Source organism: Myotis lucifugus, unplaced genomic scaffold (assembly GCF_000147115.1).
Source record: "Myotis lucifugus unplaced genomic scaffold, Myoluc2.0 scaffold_34, whole genome shotgun sequence".
In the NCBI taxonomy this organism is placed as follows: Eukaryota; Metazoa; Chordata; class Mammalia; order Chiroptera; family Vespertilionidae; genus Myotis; species Myotis lucifugus.
This window is the reverse complement of record NW_005871082.1, coordinates 3,545,807-3,562,303: the sequence shown is the minus strand read 5'-3', so window position 1 is coordinate 3,562,303 and position 16,497 is coordinate 3,545,807. Positions and strand designations below refer to the sequence as shown.

Below are 16,497 nucleotides of genomic sequence, written 5' to 3'. Positions count from 1 at the left end.
GAGCATGCTTGTAATAAGGGCTTTGATCCAGACTGGAATATCCTCAGTGTTCTGCTGAGATCCTTGTAGATCTGAGAAATATGGGCATATCTAGCTGAACTGTCATGCTGTCTTTTGACGTTGTCAGATATTTGGGATGGTTTTGTTATTGAAGAAATGTGTGGATAGTCTTTCTCTGTTGCAAGTGTGAGTTGGGTATCCCTATCCCCACTGAGTGCTGGGGGTTGGGTCCTTATGCTATCTTGAGAAAAAGAATTTTCGGAGACTCGCACAGGAGGATGAGTAATTTTTATTTGTGTGGAATTATATCTGTGGTTTTCCCAAGCCCCATTTCACTTAATCCAATCCTGGAAGAGGTACAGCTGGGGATTCAGCAGAGCTAGAAGCAAAGCCAGTGTCCAGAGTTTCTGTTCTATGGTGGAGCTGGGTCCAGTAACAGCATCAGGCTAGTTACAGACCATTACTCCATTGTGTTGGGTCCACATGGCTGTGAGCCACGGGGGCAAATGCAGAAGCATGAGAGTTCCATAGGCCAGGAGTCAAGCTTGAGGAAGCAAGAGAGCAAGAGAGAGAACTGCTTTGACTAGGAGATTAAATATATTAAATCGTCCTGTGCTTGTAGTGGCCATACTTTCTCTGGCCCATGACCTGTTCCCAGGTGTGACTGATAGGAAGCACAGACTTGACTGAGCATGAGCATGTGTCTGTTCTTCCTCTGTCCAGTCTCTTCCCCCAGGATCTGCAGGGAACAGGCTTCCTGGCAAAGCTGCACAAATTATATGCCTATAATATTTGGCCTTCCCTTTGTTCCTTTCCTGTTATTAATAACTGGGTGCATTACAATGGTATCAGTTTAAATTTTTGAAAATACTGATTTGCATAGTGCACATTACCTTTGTTAAGTTTCACCTTTCACCATGTTAAAGAGAACCCAAAATGAACAGTTATGACTTCATTTTTTTTCTTTCATAAAGCAAATAAAGCTAACAAGTACTATTTACATAGTCTGGAGTGTGAATGTGGGCCTAAAGTGTAACCACTGAGCTAAAAGTTAACAGCTAGCTAAATTTAGAGACAGCCTTTCATATCATCATTACCACTGATTGGAATCACTCCACATCAGTCAAATGATTGCACAACTGCAGGTCACACCTCACTATTCACAGCTCATTGTTGTAGTTGGTGTGTACTCCTTGCCAGTTTCCTCAGCTGTCACGTGTGCTCAGCTCATCAGGACATGTTCTTTTATATTGTCAGGATCTGGAGAATCGGACACACCTAACTGGGCACCCAGTTGAATTGTTCACCTGCCAGTTCCTCACATCAAGTTGTGATGTGACAGCTTGTTTGGCGCTTTCTGTAAATGTGTTCTTAGCTGTACAGAGGGCATCTGAATCATGTGGGTGCATGTCGTCCTGATTAGGAAACAATTGTTTAATGCAAAAACTTAAAAGTGATATTATTTGAAATTTAGAAGGTCTTCCAAAGGCCACATGATGTTTACTTCCAATTTGTACAAGGCTTAATATAGATTTTGTGAGTTACTTATTCCAACTGAAGTCAACATTTACATTTTATAACTATTTGATGTATTGTGTTGCATTTGTGAATTCATGATAGCATACTGTCAGAAAAGATGTGGTTTTGTTATTTGAGCGTTAAATTTCTCAGAGACTGCAACTGTTTCCCCCTCCAGATTTAGGTTTAGAATAAAATTTCCAAAATGATGTACATTCATGGTAGAAAACTTTTAAATATTGTACAAATATACAAAGAAAAATGAAGGACTGCCTCTATCTCCCACCAATTTCATTTTCTGTTGGTAACCGCTATTAATCTCATTTATTGTGCATTATTCCGAGGCTACAGTTGTTTCTCGTGCATTTTCTCAGTAACTAAAATATATCTTGAAAGTTTATAGAACACATTTTTCTTTGAGAGGCAAAAGGTATTGGTTTCTATCATACATGCCAAGATCTGATTTGTTAATCCTTTGTGAATCATAGATTTTTGTTTGTTTGTTTTTCAAGCTGCCTGTTGGAAGGGAATAGTTATTATTCATAGCATGATATTATGGAAAATATTTTATGTTAACACTTCATTGTGGTAATAAACACTTACTATCACATGGACCTTATACCACAGAGGACATTCGTTATCTGGAATTTACCCAGTTTAGTATGATATGAGTGCATATTAACTTTGACTATTAATGGAGGAAAAAGTCAAGTTTATTGTAGTTTCTATAGGAAGGTCACTATTTTAATTAAAAATGTAAACATGGATCCAGCTGTTTCTGGAAGAGTTGGCCATGAATTGAAGTAAAAATTCTCAACATTGTGTTTAGGATAACATGGTTTTTGTACAGATTGCAACAGCAGGATATACAACAAATACTTATTGAAATGCATTTTACAACAGCATATATTGTAAAAGATCTGAGGAATCAACGTATTGAAAAGTCAGGATCAATCCCATAAACAGAAGACCTTTGCTTTCATTTCACCTCCGCTCATTAAAGCTAGCTTTAAATGCTACTCTAATGTTTATTCTTATTATACTATTTTTATAAGTAAATATGGAGAAGTTGGACTCTTTGATATCTGAGTAATAAATTTAATTGGTTCACATGGATCTCTGATAAAAATGTACTTTTTAGTATTAGCTTTTAGTATTTTTCCTTTATGTCTCAGAAATAAAAAATGAAAATGAGGAGGCATTGATGAATGCAGTCTTTAAAATAATTCGTATTGCTGGGAATTATTTTACCATTCCATAGTGGTAAGTATATGCTGTGTCATTAGGTACAGAGCCCATGCTCTTCTGTGTAGAGCGGTGTTTACCTGCTCTTCCTCTGGTCTGCTCAGTCTCAGAAAATGGCATTGTAATCTATCCGGTGGTCACCTAAGAGTCACTCTAGATCTTTTCCTTCATAGCACACTCCAATCCATGATAAAATTGTGCCCCTCTTATTTCTGAAATTTTGCTCAGTTCCATCTTCTTCTGTCTGATGCTTCTCTTCAGGCACCATTACTTCACTGAGTTCATCTCTCTCATTCTCTCTTTCCCTCTTTTCCTTTCCCCGTTCCCTCTTTTCCTTTCCCAAATCAATAAACATGTCTGAGGGTGAAGATAAAAACATTTGCATTAGTTATCTATGGCTGCATATCAAGTTTCTCTGAGCTTACTGGCTTAAAACATTTATCATCTGACAGTTTCTGTAGGTTAGGGGTCCAGGCCTGGCTTAGCTGGCTCCTTTGGCTCCGAGTCTCTCACAGGCTACAGTCATCTCACATCTTGCCTGCAATGGATTTACTTCCTTCCTAGCTCATTCAGTTCCTGTGGATTATTGGACTAAAATATCAGTTTGTCGTGACTGGATGGTCACAGGGCTGTTTTATTTCCTTTCCACATGGCCTTCCCACAGAGCATCTCACAACACACAGCTTGTTTCATCAGAGCAAGCAAGCAAGAAGGCAGCAGAGAGGGCCAGCAAGAAGAACATGTTAGTAAGATGGAAGTCATAATTTTTTGTAACCTAATTATGGAAATGACTTGTTCTGTATTCTGTTTATCGGAAGCAAGTCACTAGAGCCAGTCTAAACTCCAGAGGAGGAAATTACACAAGTGCATGAATACCCGGAAGCAGAGACCATTGAAACCTTGTCAGAATCTGCCTAACACAAACATTATTTAAAAACTGAGAAAGAATCATCAAATGCAGTAACTCTAAATCACATATGTCCTGGCTATGGTGCTGAAGTAGATAATGTCTAAGTAATTTTAGATTTTTTTTTCAGTATTTGGTTACTTGAACTGTTTTAATTTTGGTTAGGATGCCAATAAGCATATTCTTCTTTCCTGAAATATAGAACTCATCCAACTCATTGAATTTAATTAGAGAAATCCTAACTACTGATTCAGTGTCAGTCCTTAATAGATAGCAAGCTATTAGAAGGCAGCGTCTGTGGATGCAGCTTGAGTATTGCTCTATGCCTAGCCTCTACCTAGCATAATAGCTGGAATGAATTAGTGTTCATGCATGCTAATGATGAATGCATGAAAGTGGACCTGGGATTACAAGATACTGCTGGAAATGAAGACTCACAGTACTGGGCTCATTTTCCTCACTGATTAGTTGTATGATCCCAGATTAATAACTTCATTAGTGATTCATGTCTTTTGATTCTACAATTTCACTTAAAGATTGTATCTTTAGTGTACAAAAATAATCTTATATAGGAGTGTTTGTCACAGTATGTTCTAGTAAAAATAAATAATTGTTATCTCATTATCAATAGGGAATTATTTTAATCAATTGTGAAGAATGGTGTACTTTTTAAAAAAATATATATATTTTATTGTTTTTTTACAGAGAGGAAGGGAGAGGGACAGAGAGTTAGAAACATTGATGAGAGAGAAACATCGATCAGCTGCCTCCTGCACACCCCCTGCTGGGGATATGCCTGCAACCAAGGTACATGCCCTTGACCAGAAACCTGGGACCCTTGAGTCCGCAGGCCGACGCTCTATCCACTGAGCCAAACCGGCCAGGGCAAGAACGGTGTACTTTTAAAGAATATATAGATTTATTTGTTGTCATGGAAAGTTGTTCATGATATGTAACAGAACAAAAAAATTTACAAAACACTATGTGAAATACCCAACTTTTGTTAAAAAAAAGAAATGAAATGGATATGTGTTTGACTCATCATGTACATATGCATAAAAAAATTATGGAAGTATACAACAAGGTATTTAGTAGTGTTTTCTCTTGGTGGATGGTATTAGCAGATTATTTTTATTTTTGTTATTCTGTATTGTTTATTTTTAATTGTAATAAATATATGTAACATAAAATTTATCATTTTAGCCATTTTTAAGTATTCAGTTTAGTACATTCACAGTTGTATAATCAAATCCAGAACTCTTTTCATCTTGCAAAATTGAAATGATGCCCATTAAGTCAAAGTATCCATTCAGAACATCACAACCTTCCTAGGCATGTTGCCTCTCACAACCACCATTCTACTTTATGTATCTGACTCTAGGCACCTCATTACTTCGCATAATGTCTTCAAAGTTCATCCATGTTATAGCATGTGTAAGAATTTTCTTCCATTTTAAGGCTGAACCATATTCCATTGTATGTATAAGCCACATTTGGTTTATCTACTTACCTGTCAATGGACACTTGGGTTGCCTCCATCTTTTGGCTATTATGAAGAATGCTGCTATGAATATGGGGGTGCAAATATCTGCTTTCAATTCTTTTGGGTATATAACTAGATATGGAATTGTTGGATCATATGATAATTCTATTTTTAATTTTTTAAAAAACACCACACTGTTTCCCATAGTGGTTTACCATTTTGCAGCCCACCAGCAGTGCAAGAGTTCCAATTTCTCCACTCTTTTTTTTTTTTTTGGTAGCCAAATAGACAAAATGTTTATTTTAGAGAGTCCCAATTAAGTATATTTCAGTTTGACTTTAGTTTTTGATATTTTCAGCTGGTTTATTTTTAGCAGATCACAGTAGACAAGATTGACAAGCTAATGAAAATCCCTTTCAATTATTTGCTGCACATAAACATCAAAACTTCCCAAGGCAGGTCATGCTTATAGATAATTAAAATGATAAAGAACTAAACAGATTAAACAGTTTATCAGAATAAGAAATGAGTAGCTTTACAAAACTGCTGTTTTTCTCCTGTTTCACCAGAGGGCACTCTTTTCTAGTTTATTGCCTTTAACTCTCACCTATTCATTTACTATTTTATGCGTTGAAAAATGTAAGTTCTTTTTTGGGATTCACGTTTGGATTATTTGGAGACTAATGATTGTTTTTAAAAATATTTTTTGTCAGTTTTTGTGTGATCTATTTTATAATTGTGTCATGAAAAAGAGCTCTACAAACGAGCCAGTTTTAAATGCTTTGGGCAGTAGTGTATCTGGCATAAATGAAAAAGAGAGGTCATTTAGTCTTTTTTTCTTCTTCACCTAACAGCTCTATAATGTCAGTACTTCTGTTTGTTCGTGTTAAGGTTTCAGATCGGGTGGAGCGACGGCTGCAGGAAATAGAAAGGGAGATGCGCACAGAAAGAGAATTGGTGGAAAGACGCCAGGATCAACTGGGACTTATTTCTTTGCAGCTACAAGAGGTTTGTGAAAAATACCTTCTCAGAATGTTCGTCTTGAGCTTGGATAACTGTTTAGCTGTTGCTAAATTATTACAATTCCTTAGTTGTTGCCTGTGACAGTGTAGTTCAGTCCACATGAGAAGTATAATATGTTGGTTATAGTTTAGTGAGTGAAGACAGCCCTCTCTGTGTCAAACCCAGAATCTACTGCTTGCTAGCTGTGTCACATGGGCCAGTTCCTCACTTTCACTAGGCCCGTGGAAAGTGGAAATAATTGTAATTTTACTGTATCAGATTGGTGCGAGGATAAATGAGTTAATACCAGTAAAGCACTTAACATAGTGTCTGACCTGTGCTCAAAAAATGTTAACTGAAAGTATAATTATTCTGATTAATTTTCCTTGACATAACAGGGGTCAGCAAACTGGCCACATGGACTGAATCTGGCCCATTGGCTATTTTTGTAAATAAAATTTTATTGGAACACAGCCGTTCCCATTCATTTCTAATTTGTCTGGGGGTGCTTTTGTGACACAATGGATGTGTTGAGTAGCTATGAAAGAGACTAGAGGCATGACATTTGTGCACTGGGGAGGGGGAGGTGTCCCTTAGCCCAGCCCGGCCTGTGCCCTCTTGCAGTCCAGAGGGATCCTTAGTGCTGCCGTGGAGGCAGGAGAGGCGCCAGCCACTACCACTGTGCTCTCCAGCCATGAGCCCAGCTTCTGTCTGAGCAGCGCTCCCCCTATGGGAGCGCATTGACCACCAGGGGCAGCTCCTGTGTTGAGCATCTGGCCCCTGGTGGTCAGTGCATGTCATAGTGGCCAGTGGTTCCGCTGTTCAATAGATTTGCATATTTGGGTTTTATTATATAGGATTTTCCAATCCCTAGATTAGACTGTCATCAAATCAATGAAAAATAGAGGTCACTTATTCTTTAGATACCATTTTATTTTGAAATGTCAGACTTATGAAGAAATTGAAAAATTAGAAGAAAGAATTTCTATATATCCTCTATCTAGATTCCCCCAATATTTAGATTTTACCAGACTAACTTCATCATTTTTTCTACACACACACACACACACACACACGTTTTTGCATTAGTTGCACACATGATATAAATATTTGATACCTAAACAATATGGTGTGTATGTTCTCTTCCTTAATCACAGGAAACTAACATTGGATCAATACTATGATGTAGTCTACATGTTTTATTGAAATTGTGCCACTGATGTCCTTTTCTGGCCCAGGATACAGTTCAGAGTCACGGATAGCATTTGGCTGTCATGTCTCTTTAGTCTTCTTTAATCTGGAACAGTGTTTCAGCCTTTCATTGTCATTCACACCCCAACAACTTTGTAGAGTACTGGCCAGTTATTTTGTAGAATGTCTTTCATTTTGGGTTTGTTGATGTTTCCTCACAACCAGATTCAATACTTTTGGCAGGAAACCTAGAGTAATGGTATTGTGCTCTTCCCAGGATATCATGTCAGGAGGCACGTAATGTCGATTTGTCCCATAACTGAAAATTGAACCATTGGTTAAGGTGTTGCCTGCCAAGTTTTTCACTAAAATTACTATTATGTGTTTGTAATTATTTATTTTATGGGGAGATGCTTTGAGACTTGAAAATAGCCTAATATCACACCCATGAATTTTTGTATCTAGTGTTGATTCTTGCATGAGACACTTATTATTAAAAGTCATGCTAAATGGTGAGTTTTTTTAAAAGTTCCATCATTTTGTCACATTTATTTTTTGGAATTCTATAGTAAGGAAAGGATTTGTCTTTTTCTTTATTCATTCATTTTTATTGATATAGATTTGTGAATTCTCATTTTATTATATTGGTTATGTTTTATTATTATAGAAAATAATTTGTCAAAATTCCCTTAAAATGTTTTTTAGATTTATACAAAAGGTATAAAAATTAGAAATAACAAGAAAACAAAAAGATTAAAATAAAAAGGAATTGTTTTCTTTTACCAAATGGTTTTCTCCAAAAGTGTTGTCCTACAAATCCACTCATGTGAGTGTGGAAATCATTACCCTTATTAATTGACAGATTAATAGATATTTTTTAAGTAGATGTACTGCCGCTTGAAAATTAGGAACAAAAATTGCAACCCTGAAATTATATGTAAATTGATAGAAAAATCTGCTTTTGTTTTCTAAAATTCCACTTTCCTTCATTTCACAAAAGGAGGCATACACTTGTTAGTTGGTAATTACTTTGAAAAGGATACTTTGTTGAATAATTAGATACGGCATGTGGGTAGCCTTTTTAAAAAAACATTGATTTTTATACATTTATTCTCAAAGCAAATTGCATCTGGTGAGCATAAGAATAGTACTGAAGAGACAATTGCTCCTTTTGCAAGAGAAAATTAGAAAAATTTTCTGTACTTATTTTCTTCTCTCTTTGCAGAATGCCTAAAATTACAAAGAAAAAGGGGGAGGAAGATTGCTTCCCACCCCCTCTGAGAGCCTGAATATTTGCAGTGTAATTGTCAATTTGACTAAAAGCTTGAGGTGTGATTTGGAATGCCATTTCTGACAATACAGTAGAGGATCACTATTGATAAGAAATGTTTAATTTCAAACTTTGTCACTTTAATATACACGGTGACCTATGCGCTTATAAAAGGTGGTTTTGGATTGAATAGTGCAGGGAGGATTACTTCAAGCCGATGCATTTCCTACTCCCGGGCTAAGTGGCTCACACTCTTATGGAAAGGTCATGTTTAAGGAGAGAAATACTGCTTCCTTTTCAATATTAAAAAATACTTATGGAAATACTTATCATGTGTGATAATGGTAATTGGTGTTGTTTGTTTCTGGCTATGGAGAGAAACTGAATCTGCACTTTTAGCTATTCAGCCTCCCTAAAATGTATAATTCAATGTTAGTGGAAGTTATGACATTTAAAAGTTGTTAAGAGATTAAGAGCAAATATTAAAAATTACAGGATGTCAGAGATTTCTAGGTATAAGGTCGTATTATAGAGAGGCTATCTATGGCTTGGGCTGAAGCCTACTTCTTTTCAGTGATCTAATGAGGCCCTTCGGTCCTCAGAGCTTTATCTGTTTCCATCTACACTAATAAAAGAGAAAGATGCAAATTGACCGTACCTTTGTGACACCCACTAGCCTTCCAGGAGTGAGTATGCAAATTAACCCAACAAAGATGGTGGGTTAATTTGCATATGCAGGCGCTGAGTGGTCGGGGGCAGGGCGGGACGCTTGCGTCATCGCCATGGCAATGACGCAGGCGTTCCACATCCCCCCAGCCGTTTCGGGCCTCTGGGCAACGTGGGAAGGCGGAAAGGCAGCTCCAGGCCAGAGCGAAGGTGGTGCCTGCAGCCAGGGGAAGGAAGGCCCATTCTTGCACGAATCTTCATGTATCGGGCCTCTAGTTTAATTATAAAACAATATTTATTAATCTTTGGAAATCAGATGAGGAAGAGCTGCTCTCCTTTTCTTGTATAGAGTTTTTAAGGAATTGTTGACTTTTTTCTGTTTTTTTATTTTATTTTTCTATTGGTCTGAGCAAAGGGAATCTGCGTACTCTAGAGTCAGTCCATTTCCTTTTTGAGCCTCTATTGCTTATGATGTCATGTGAATGTCAGTTTTTCATAACCCTATAAGGATTTTCACTGGCCTTCAGACTCCTCATATCACAACTTTGTTTTGGTATTTCAATATCTTTTTAGAGAGAGGAATCCTATATAATGAAGAGGTAATATGCAAATTGACCCTCACTCCATCACACCGTCACAAGATGGCTGCGCCCACAGTGGAGGCAGGGTTCCCGTAACACAAGATAGCTGCGCCCACAGCGGAGGCAGGGTTCCCGTAACACAAGATGGCTGCGCCCACAGCGGAGGCAGGGTTCCCGTAACACAAGATGGCTGCGCCCACAGCGGAGGCAGGGTTCCCGTAACACAAGATGGCTGCGCCCACAGTGGAGGCGGGGTTCCCGTAACTAGTGATCAGCAGGGACCTGAGGCTGCGTGGCGCTGGGCTGGGGTGGGGGACCTGAGGCTGCGCCCCCCACCCAGTGGGGCTTGATGAGGGACCTCAGGCCATGCCCCCTGCCCCGGGTTGGGGGACCTGAGGCTATGCCCCCCACCCTGGCGCCAGACTGGGGGACCTGAGGTTGCACCCCCCCCGCCCCGGCACCGGGCTGGGGGGCCTCAGGCTGCACTACCTGCCCCGGCACTGGGCCGGGGGACCTGAGGGTGCGCCAGGGGACATGAGGCTGCACCCCCTGCCCGGTGGGGCTTGATGGGGCCCTGAGGCTGCATTCCCCCACCCAGCAGGGCTTGACAGGGGACCTGAGGCTGCACCCCCCCACCTGGCGGGGCTTGACGGGGGTGGGGCTGGCCAGGTCTGGGTCTCATGCGATTTTGAGGTGCACGTGGGTGGGCAGGGACTTAACTCTGGGTTCCACAGTGTGCCCCAGAATCTGACAGGAGGAAGATTTTCATATACATTTTACTAATTTTCTTTCATCTCTGACACTTCTATTACAGAGAAAGGGCAAATAGCAATATTAAAATGTTTCCTCTAATTAATTCCCTTTTAATGTGTATGAATTTTGTGCACCAGGCCACTAGTGTTTTATATTAGTTTTGCAATAATATTCTTTTCATATATCTTTCAATTTTGAGTGGTTGTTCTAGTACTCTGAACTTTTACTAATGAAATTCGAATATTATTAAGCTAATAAGTATCATCAACCTTTCTTTGTTGAACCATTATACAAACAATAAAGTGTTTGTTTAACATTAAGGTGCATTTATCATATTAACAGACTCCTTTCGATCACATGCTTAATAGTAAAGTAACCTTGATTAGTTAAATTTAGTGGAGTGGGTAGGAATGGTGGGTACTAGGATCACGAAAGAGGTTTTTTAAAACTCTTTTGTAGGTCCAAAATTCACATAAAATCTTAGATAAAATTTCTAACTTTTATTGGCATTTTGGAAATTTCTGACTTGGTTTTTACTAGCTGTTTCTTGTAAATGCAATGTTATTTCTTCAACTTCAATTGAATTACTTAAAATGAAAAACAGGAGATAAGTGGTGGGTTTATGTTTGTATATGCTTTTCAGAGCATATTGAAATGCTGATTCCCTCATCTACCTCCGTCAAGAATGTTGCATATGACTTAGGGTGACTGAGATGCCTTAAAGTTTAAAGGTGCTTCATAGCTTCATAGAAAAGTTTATGAGGTAGGCGAGGCATGGAGTCTTAATAGAAGATGTTGAGATTAAGTGAGGAATTAAGTGCAGGGTAGGAGCTCAGCTCAGTGGTTTTTCAATCTGGAAAACCAGATTATGGGAGCTTCATCAATAAAATAAGGCCATTTGCAGAAAAGTTAAGGTAATTGATATTGGCTTTTTTCAATATTTTTCTTCATCTTTTGGCATCAGTACCAATTATGAAAAACCTAATAAAGAAGTGGCTATTCATTCCTTCCCAGCAATGTAACTGTGGCTCGAGACACTGAGTGAAATGGACACTTCACATAAGAAAAGCCTTGGGTACTATTTATTAATGTATTTAGTTTGGAGTCATTAAGGGAGAAGTTTCCAAGGAAGCCAAGAATGTTTTTCTAATGTCCTCTTCATAGCATTAGCATTTCCCTTGAGACTTCTGTGTCTAATCAGAGGGGATCCTAGTCAGACAAATGTTCTAAAGTGGTCTCATTAACCCCTTCTCCTGAACTTCCTTTGGTCATTACCCTACTTGGTTTGGAGATGTAGATTTTGTACTCCACTTCATTTACCTTTCCAGGGCTGAATTGGAAAACTTTTGCTTGGCCATTCACTTTACCCTCTTCTTTGTTCCCATAGTCAATGCCCTCGTTTTTTAGTTATCCCCCACATTTTCAGATATTTATTTCATAACACAAGCCTCCCTTTCCCCACTGATATTTTTAGATATCTTTTATTTTTATTTTTTGTTGATCCTTTTTAGAGTATATTTTCCCATCAATTTTTACAGAAAGTGGAAGATGGGGGTTGGGGGGAGACAGAGACAGAGAAACATCCATGTGCGAGACACATTGATTGGGGCCAGGGATCAAACCTCCAACCCAAGTATGTGCCCTTGACCAGAATTAAACCCTGGACCCCTTCAGTCCATGGGCGGACACTGTGTCTACTGAGCCAAACCAGCTAAGGCTAGATAACTTTTATATAAATGCCCATTGAATTGCCCTCACATTGACCATCTCAATAGCCTCCTTGGGTTTTGAGAAAAGAGAGGTGGAATTTACAAGTAAATGAGAGTTTAAAAATAAAACAGAAATTCTGTGGAAAGCACAAGGAAAGCTCATTATTTTCCTACTCCTTAGGACATGAGCTCTAGAACTCAACCCTTTGTCAGGCCCCAGTGACCAGGTGTGTAGTAGGCCGAGAGGCACACAGGCGCTGAGGCACTGGGTATCACAGTAGGACAGCCACACAGGTGCTGCTCTGAAGGAAAATGTGTGCATGAGGAGAACATTTCTTCAGGATAAGTCAGGGCCTTATTTTGAGCTACATTTTTTATTCTTTTAGTAATTCCCATGCCATTGATTACTTTTTTTCCTTTTGCAAAGATGGCTTTTTTCCTCCTCATTGTTCAGTTTTTAGAAAGTGATAATTATATGAAGTTTTTTGTCTTAGGTTGTTACTGTTACCATATCTTGATGTGTTATCTCTTTTAATTGTACTCGTTTTGAGCATTTTGCATTTCTAGCATTTAACACAATTTGTACTTAGTAAATATTTGCTTAATGCATTAAGTAGTAACCATATTAATACATTGTTTTGATCCAATGTAAAAAGTATTTATTCACATATAATTTAATTAAATGCATAACTAAATGTGGTCATATCACAAATGATCAGACAAGCATTCTCTTTTTTAATGTATCTTTATTATTTACTTGGCTCATTTTTTTCTTCCCCTGTGCTCTCTCATCAACATTCCCCCTGCTCCCTAAAAAAGAAAAAAGTGTAAATATCCTGGGATATAACCCTTGATATTTTTCCTTGTGCTCTAAAATTATCCTGGACAGACATATATGGACTATATACACCTTTGCATACATAGGTGTTTTTTTTTTTAATCCTCACCCAAGAATATTTTTCTATTGATTTTTAGAGAGGATGGAAGAGAAGTGAAAGATAGAGAGAAATGTCTATGTGAGAGAAACACATTGATTGGTTGCTTCCTGCACGAGCCCCAATAAGGGCCCAGGCTGGGGAGGAGGCTGCAACCATATATGCCCCTGACCGGAATCGAACCTGGGGCCCTTTGGTCCACTGAACCAAACTGGCTAGGACTGTGGGTTTTTTTTGTTTGTTATTTTTAAGCGGGAGAAAGTGGGGAGGGAAGCAGGGAGAGAAGGAGGGAGGGAGAGAGAGAGAGAAACATCAATTTGTTGTTCTACTTATTTATGTATTCATTGGTTGATTCTTGTATGTGCTCTGGCAGGGATTGAACTTGCAACCTTGGCATATGCAGACTATAATCTAACCCAGTGGTCGGCAAACCAGGGCTCGTGAGCCACGTGTGGCTCTTTGGCCCCTTGAGTGTGGCTCTTTCACAAAATACCACGTGCGGTATTTTAAATATGAGGGAAGCTTTTCTCAACAGGTTTCAGGAATTCAGAAACAGCAAAGCGACGCTAGCCTTTGTTAAAAAACCTCTCAATGCTACTGTAACAGAATTAAAATTTTCTCCCTTTAATATTGACATTGGCAACTTTGAAATGCAGTTGCTGGATTTAAAAAACAAAGAACTGTGGAGCTCGAAATTTGAATGTCTTTGTGCTGATATAGAAATATTGGAGAAAAACAAACGTGAACTTAGTTCACAGCACAAGTGGTCTGCTTTGAAAGACCTGGAGAAGGAAGATATGTTGATTTTTAACACCTGGAATAGTATTCCTAACTCATATAATCAACTGAAAAAACTAGCGTTTGCTGTTCTTTCCTTATTCGGGTCTACATATTTATGCGAACAATCATTTTCAAGCATGAACCTTATCAAGAGTAAATTGAGAAGTCGTCTTATTGATGAGAACCTGGAATCGTGCCTAAAATTAAAAACAACATACAAACCTGACTTACCCAAACTTTCCAAGGAGATGCAAGGCCATTGTTCACATTAGTGTTTGTCAGTCATTGTCATGATTTAATTTTATGGATATTGTAAGGTAAATTGTAAGGAATTTAATTTTACCAATAAATAGTATCGTTATGAAGTATGATATCAAGTTTTATTTAACGTACTTATAGTTTAACTAAGACTTAAAACTTTAAGTAAAGTTTATTAAGTTAATTTTAGAGAACATTGTGGAGTGAAAGAAGATGTAGTGTTGAGGATTGAGAAAGGTATGTTGAGATGTTTTGGACATGTAGAGAGGATGAACGAAAGGAGATAGACGAAACAAGTATACAAGACGAGTGTGGATGGGAGAGTTGGAAGGGGTCGACCTCAGTGAACGTATGTCAGTCAGATTGAGGATGTTTTTAGCAAAGGCCAGCTTAGGAGTACCCTAATTAAGTTAATAACAATGTACCTACCTATATAGTTTAAGTTTAAAAAATTTGGCTCTCAAAAGAAATTTCAATCGTTGTACTGTTGATATTTGACTCTGTGACTAATGAGTTTGCCGTCCACTGCTCTAACCAACTGAGCTACTCGGCCAGGCCATATAAGGATCCCTCCCTCCCTCCCTCCCTCCCTCCCTCCCTCCCTTCCTTCCTTCCTTCCTTCCTTCCTTCCTTCCTTCCTTCCTTCCTTTGCTTTAATTTTGATATGATCACATAATATATATGTATATTTATGCATCTTGCTTTTTTATCTGACCAATACTTTCTGGAAATTTCTCTAACTAGTTGATATAGTTCTTACTTAATCTTTTATTACCACAGATGGATGCTTTTATCATAGAGATTACCAGGTTATTTTTCCAAAAGGTTCTAACTCTTCACATTTCTGTCAGCAAAGTGGTTGAGAATGGCTCTTTCCCCCACATTTCTACCAGTAGTAATCATTATAGTTTTTATTTTTGCTGGAGTGATAGGTATAAAGTGTTAACTTATTTTTATGTTCACTTGCATTTCCCGATTTGAGCATCTTTTCCCATACTTGTAGCAGTTTTCATTTGTACCTGTCCAGATCATTTGGCTATCTGCTCATTTTAAAATACTGGACTATTTGTGCTTTCCCCGGAATTTTATTTTTTTAATGGTAGGAGGAAGAAATCAAAGTTTTCTTTTGTTTTGTTTGTTAGTCCTCACTTGAGGATAGTTTCCCATTGATTTTTAGAGAGAGTGGAAAGGAGGGGGAGAGACGGAGAGAAGAGCATTGATGTGAGAGAGACACATCTATTGGTTGCCTCCTACAGGTGCCCTGACCAGGGCTGGGCATTGAGCCTGCCACCAAGGTACCTGCTCTTGACTGGAATCGAACCTAGGACCCTTCAGTCCGAGGGTCAAACCAGGTAGGGCTCTAAGTTGTTTTTTTTATATGACAAATCAGTTACCTCAGCATCATTTTTGAATAAATTGTTTTTTCCCTCTGATTCTAATGCCACTTCTGTTATGCATCTAGTTTCCCGTGATATCCTCTGGGTTCTATGTACATTGTATTGATCTGTTTGTCTATTTCTCAACTGTTATCATTTTGTCTCAATTATTATAGCTTTTATTATATTTTGGTAAATGATAATGAAAATCTCCTTTCATGTTTTATGAAATATCCTGCTGGCATTTTGATTGTAATTGTACTAAATATAGATTAATTGGAAGAGAACATGCTTTCCAATGTTTTTCAGTGTTTTATAATTTTCTATAGAAAGGTCTTGTACTTCTTTTGTTGAACTTATTCCTAGGTACCTATCATTTTTCTTTTTTTTGTGAATGGGATATTTTCTTTTATTGCATCTCTCATTGATTATTTGTAGTATACAGGGGTGTAACTGGTTTTATATCTGGTTGTTACAACAATTTTGTTTGACAATCTTATTAGTTCTGATGATTTGTTAGTAGCTTTACTGACATAGTATCTACTGTGTAGGTAATCATATCAGTTGAAATGAAAGGAAATTTAGTCTCTTTATAATTGTTTTTGTTGTTGTTTTATTGCACTGGCTAGAAATTCAAGTGCAATGTTGAATAAAAGCAAAGATGGCATGAATCCTTGCTTTATTTCAGTATATATAGGGATACTTTTAAAGTGTTAACTCTGTTGTATGGTATTTGCTCCTGGTTTTGAGTGCTGTTTTTTAAATCAGATTAACAACATTGGCTTGTATATCTTGGTTTACCAGAGAGGGTTGTTGTTGTTTT

At 38.0% G+C, this 16,497-nt stretch overlaps 1 protein-coding gene across 15 annotated transcripts in view; it reads left to right on the top strand.

Moving 5' to 3' along the window:
* CEP128 (centrosomal protein 128) overlaps nt 1-16,497 on the top strand; it is a 335,869-nt gene that overhangs the window by 48,869 nt on the left and 270,503 nt on the right. For 13 of the 15 annotated variants that reach the window (XM_023752499.1, XM_023752495.1, XM_023752498.1 and 10 more), the window contains one exon: nt 6,045-6,161. The exons of the other annotated variants lie outside the window; for them this stretch is intronic. In XM_023752499.1, the coding sequence (XP_023608267.1) occupies nt 6,045-6,161 (117 nt within the window). The remainder of the gene's footprint in view (nt 1-6,044; nt 6,162-16,497) is intronic. 15 annotated transcript variants of the gene reach the window in all.